This window comes from Suricata suricatta, chromosome 3 (assembly GCF_006229205.1).
Source record: "Suricata suricatta isolate VVHF042 chromosome 3, meerkat_22Aug2017_6uvM2_HiC, whole genome shotgun sequence".
NCBI lineage: Eukaryota > Metazoa > Chordata > Mammalia > Carnivora > Herpestidae > Suricata > Suricata suricatta.
In genome coordinates, this window is record NC_043702.1 from 162,036,655 (window position 1) to 162,042,509 (window position 5,855).

Below are 5,855 nucleotides of genomic sequence, written 5' to 3' on the forward strand. Positions count from 1 at the left end.
CTAAATGTCCATCACCGATGAGTGGATCAAGAACATGTGGTATATATACACAATGGAGTACTACCATGGCAATGAGAAAGAATGAAATATGGCCATTTGTAGGAAAGTGGATGGACCTTGAGGGTGTCATGCTAAGCGAAATAAGTCAGGCAGAGAAGGACAGAAACCATATGTTTGCACTCATAGGTCTAACAGGAAATTTTCAGAATGATCTAGCTTCAAGAAAAGCAAGCAGTTAGTAGTGCTTAAGAAAAACTGAATCAGTATCTAATGGATAGTTGATACCTGTCACAACACAGCATTTTATATACTGTTAAGTGAAACTGCAATACAATCTAAGTTTATTTTGGGAGTGTTTGCTGTATGATTGGATTTAATGAAATGTTTAGAGGTGCAGTTGGCATGACTTTGAGTAGATAATGAAAGAAAATGCAAAATGCTTATTGACTCATGATGTGGTTTCATCTTAGCTTGGGCAAACCAAGCAGTATTTAATACATAGTAGCAGAATATTTACTATTGACCCTTGAATAAAAAATAATTGCTGAGGAGTTTTAGAATAGCAAGTAATTATAATCAAAGTAACACTAATAGGTGTTGTGGCACTTCTAGCCAAATTAAAGGAGGTATTGGAAGAAGACAGCAAAGATCACTACAGTTGAGGGGAAAGAGGCAGGAATGAGAAATCAGGCTGGGTGAAATTCCCCAGGGATCCTTCCCTGCCAAGAAGCAACGGAAAGGTACTACTGGTTCATTGGAAAAAGCACAGGGTAGATTCCAGCAACTTGTGTTCTGTAGATTTCATGTGACTGTCACTTCTCTCGCCACTTACCAATTTGGATGCTTCAACTCAGAAATCAGTATGTTAAATGTAGATCCTCATATCTACCTCTTAACTGCTCTGAAGGAATATATGAGGGGAAATATGAAGTATTCTGAGCTAACAGAAAGGATACATATAATGCCAAGTGGAATTGTGGCTTCAAAGGTTTATAAAGTATCATTACCTCCTGGAGCATCGATTGTAGTATTTGTGAGTCACACGATGAAGGAGTTTAAATAAAATTTTCCATATTTGTACATGACTTCAGATGTTAGTTCAAAGATAGAGCCCATTTCTAATGGTGAAAGGTTGCAAACAACATGTATACTCAGTAAATGCTGAGTTAAATACATGACAAGATATAAAATGTAACATTCTGAGGACATTAAAAATGTTAACATAGATCTTTACTTATTATTTTGAAAGAAAATGCTTATATTTCTAAGAAAAGAAGGCTGGATTCAAAAGAACCAGTATAGTCCGATTTCATTAAAAATTGTGTGCATGGGTGTGTGTGTATGTACACATACATATATAATGTATATATAAAAACACGCACGCACTTATTTATATATTACATGTATATGTATACATTCCTAAGAGGCAAAATGTTAATGATAGTTATCCCTAGGTAGTGAGATTATGATTTCCTTTTTGAGTAATGCCCCTTTGTAGTCTCATTTTATGAAGTTTGTATCTAATCAGACAAAAGCAAAATGTTAAACAAAATACTCCAACAGGGACTACCCGCTCTTCTTTACCAATTACAAAAACATCTTGACTGTATTCTATTCAATCATAATAATTTAGAGACAATTATCTTTTTTTCTGAAGACAAAATAATTACTTGCTAAATTATTTATATGGAAGACAAGGATGAGTAACAAATGTTTCACATTATTTCTAATTAAAAAGAGTGCCCAATGCACAGATATGTGACACAAATATGTGATAGCAATTTTTAAAAACTGTTTGCTAACGCTCCTCTTGGATTTTGAACTATTTTGTGAATTGAAAATATTATCAAAATGTCATCTCCTCTTCTTGGAAAAAAAATTAATGTCTAGTGTTTAATTTTGGTAAGTGAAGGGTAGCAGCCTTAGCGGAGGCTCTTCTATTAAGATTTAATTTCACCAAATACAACAAAGTGCTTCCATTCTTTGTAAAGAAGGCCAAGACAGGGACACTTAGACCAAAGTGTTGAATAAAGATGCCATGGTAATTTTTTGAGCTATCTATTTGATTGCTTCAGCTTCAAGGTAGTTCATCACTTCACTATAATTCACTCTACATTGCCTCTTACACCCATACTACATTTTCCCATCAGTCCGATTAGAATGGTGATGCCTATACCAGATTAATCTTTCTTTCCTTAGCATGTCTGCGTTTAGAATAAACAGAGCCTACACTCCCCGTTTTGATTAATACACTAAGATTTCAGCCACTGAAATTGCTGAGAATGAATTAGATTTTAAACACACATATTTTAAAATCTGCTCTCTGAAAAGAATGTGACTCCTTATAATTTCTTTTACTTTTCTTTATAACTGCTCACTTCTGTTACCTTTGGTTACAGTTTCCTAAAGGCAGCTTTGTTGAAAATCAGATTATACTATAGCACTTGGAGGATATAGACTGCTTTGCCATATTTTTAGCCACATCCATCTTTCCAGGCAGAAGAGTCTCTTTAAGGATTCAAGTGAAAGAAAAATTAGCAAAATAAGGTGAAATCTTTGGTTAGTCTGGCATCAATGTGAGTTTTCTTACATCATATGCTCCTCAAGTTTTTCAGATTTTTCTTTGTAATGGGCTTTGGTCCAGGCTATATTTCTACCAAAATTTGGTTCAATTTTGAGGCCAGATGAGTTAAGTTTTAATTAAATTATGATGCATGAAAACCAATGTACTCACTGCCCCCCCACCCCCAGTGTCATAGGAATTTGGCATATAAATGACTCAAACAGCTGAGAAAAAAATTAAAACAAAAAGTACATTTGGTTAGCTTCTGAGTTAGGAAAGGGATGAAAATCTATTGTCTTTTTCCAGAAGAAATAAGGTCTTAGCAACTGTGTAAGGAAAAAGAAGGTATCTGAAGAGAGAGGAATAACCATGCATGGAAGCTATACATGTGCCTGTTGGGGGTTAATTTTTTAATTCAACAAGAGAAATGATTAAACTTTGTCATTCAGTTTGACACTGTGTGAATTTATAACCCTTTCCAATTTAGTAATAATGAATTGGCAAAAAATAAAATGAAACAAAAACCATGATAGATATCTTTAGAACCTTTTCCTTGGCTCCGTGGTCCTCTAAGTAAGGATGGTAGAGCCACGCACCTGCCTGCAGGAGGACCTTCTGCTGTCTCTCCTTGGCCGAGGCAGGTGGGCTGAGCATTCCACATGTCTGGTGGCGCATTTGATCAGCATGCTTCCCAGGAGCTGCAGCTGTGTAGACCGAGATCAGAGAATAGGATAATTCCAGCAGGGCTGGGCATGAATCATATCATGGTGTAGCCTTCCAGACTTTGAACTGAGCTAACTCTATGGGAGGAAGATTTAAATAGAGAATTTAAGAGCTCTCATTACTGGGTTCTTTTTCTTCACTCATTGTACTGTTTTCCTTTTAGGAGATAAAAGAAGACAAAATATAAGCCTGAGGTTAACGTGTGGCATGAGTGCGGAATAGAAGGACCCCGACTGCCTGGTATCCTGGTTTCTACTTCTGTGGCTGCTGGGTAACCTTGACACAAGTCTCTTCACCTCTGAAGTGTTTCTCTCTCCTCTGTCTCTGTCTCTGTCTCTCTCTCTCCCTCTACCTTTCCCTCCCTCCTTCCCTCCCTTAATTGTCCAAAGAAGAAATTGGAAACATCTTTGGTTCCTTCAAAAATTCTACAATTCTAATAGTAAAATAAAAATGGGTATCCTACAGAAAATACACTTCAACCATACTTCTTACAGTGATTCAATGAACTATATTTTATGGCCAACTGCTCATAATTATAGTGTGGATCTATGTACCCACAGTGTGTAAATAGTGGGTTTTTGCCTCTGACAATGTCTGTCACAACCACAGCCCTTGGTGACCAAAAATGCCAGAAGTGGCTCCACTGAAGTGGCCATATTCTGAGCCCATTGCCCAATCACAGTGGAAGAAGCCAGTGTTGGGTACCCAAGTCAAGGGCAGCCAACACGTAAGTATGAATGATGAATGGTTTGAAGTATGAACGGAATGAAGTGGTGTGGTGTGACAGCTCTGCCCTGAGGGAAATGGGGACTCATCAGACCAGTTAGGAGTCCCTCAGGACACTGAACCTGTGATAAAGATCAATGGGTATGAGACCAGAAATGTCTAGGCTCCCTCAAATCGAGAAGACATTTGCAGGTCTCTACTGCAAAGAGAGCAACATGGTAATCTGGCCACTAAGGTTGTGCGTAGCACATTGAATTCACTTAATAAGTGGTTTCTGAATGAAAAGCAAGTGTCTCACTGATTATATCGTGAAATTTTAGAGTACACCTTCTAACCCTCTGAATCTATAATAGCAATTAGCAGTCTGTGAGGTATTTTGTAGATGCTAGGTGAATTTTTGTTGATTCTGACTTCAGTACAAACTCAGAAGACAATTAGCTAGTATTAGAAAGAGTCTGAAGATTTTCCACTTGAAAGCTACATGGCAAATCTTGTGACTCAATCCATAACCTTGCCCTTGTCATTATGAGTGTCTAAGCTTGAACTTTAAAGCTGTTTGATGTAATGAGGCATTATACAAGGAATTATGATTTATGAAGATTCATAGGAAACATTCATGTTTTTAAAAAGTTTTTAAGTTTATTTATTTGTTTTGAGAGAGAGAGAGAGACAGAGCATGAGTGGGATAGGAGAAGAGAGAGAGGAAGAGAGAACTCCAAGCAGGCTCTGCACTGACAGCCCACGCAGGGCTTGAACTCATGAACTGTGAGATTATGACTGAGCCTAGATCAAGAGTCAGATGCTTAATCAACTAAGCCACCAAGGTGCCTTCAGATTCACTTTTAAAACATCTTCAGTGTTACTTAAAAAAAAAAAAAACAGCGTTCATTTGGAGCCAAATTTGGTGAATAATGGTGGGAGTTATGGTTAGGTATGGGTTTGCAGAAAATTCAAGTACACAATAAAAATGAAAGTTTTTTTTTAATAAGACAACATTTATGGCAAGGAAGAATTCACTGACATTTGGGAGTGGGAACAGAAATAGAATAAAAAATATTATGATGTATTACACAAAATAATAGAAGATGGTAAAGAATTGCTCTGTGTTCTGAAGGATAAGAAGTTGAGTAGGAGCAGCTAGATTCAGAGCAGAGAGGTTTGCTTCGAGGCCTTATGCGCTCAGTCTTCCACAGAACAGAATGGGCGATTCAGCTATCAAACTTCATTCACTCTGGGAACAACCAACGAATATAGGAATCAAAATTACATTATCAGGGACATAGAGTGGGAAATATACAACTGGCCTCTTGTTTTAATGTTTCCTAACTCAACTAAACCTCATTTCTGTCTTCCTTGATATTATTCTGTTTTTTAATTTTTAACAGGGTGTATTACTTTATATATAAATAAATAATATACATATAAATATATGTGAATATATATATACTACTTTATGGTAATGGTATCTATGACTCCTGTTCTTTTATAATAATCTAGAATCTTATTCTAAGGCTTCTGCCAGTGTTCACAGTATTTTGGGAACACAGTCTTTTAAAATAACTTTCAGCATTTCATGAGGTATTGCATAACCTCAGTACTCCAAAGTTACCTATCATTGAAGTAAACAGAAGTAATTGTGAGGGCATCTGCCTTTTCTCTCTCTTTCCTCTTCCCCTTCCTGTTCCTTTTCATTGCCCTCCTCCTCCTCCTCCTCTTCCTTCCTTTCTCTTTTTCCTCTTTTTCCACTCCTTCCACTCCATGGCAAGTTATATCAGTGTATCCATATCTATATGTGTATATATATGTGTGTGTGTATATATATATGTGTGTATATATATATATA

General features: G+C 36.6%; 1 protein-coding gene across 1 annotated transcript in view; it reads left to right on the forward strand.

The window, feature by feature from the left end:
* SPATA17 (spermatogenesis associated 17) overlaps positions 1–3,765 on the forward strand; it is a 179,400-nt gene extending 175,635 nt beyond the window's left edge. Inside the window, exon 10 of the mRNA XM_029935652.1 lies at positions 3,450–3,765. Within this exon, the coding sequence (XP_029791512.1) occupies positions 3,450–3,473 (24 nt within the window). The 3' untranslated portion in view covers positions 3,474–3,765. The remainder of the gene's footprint in view (positions 1–3,449) is intronic.
* The last annotated feature ends 2,090 nt before the right edge of the window (positions 3,766–5,855 follow it).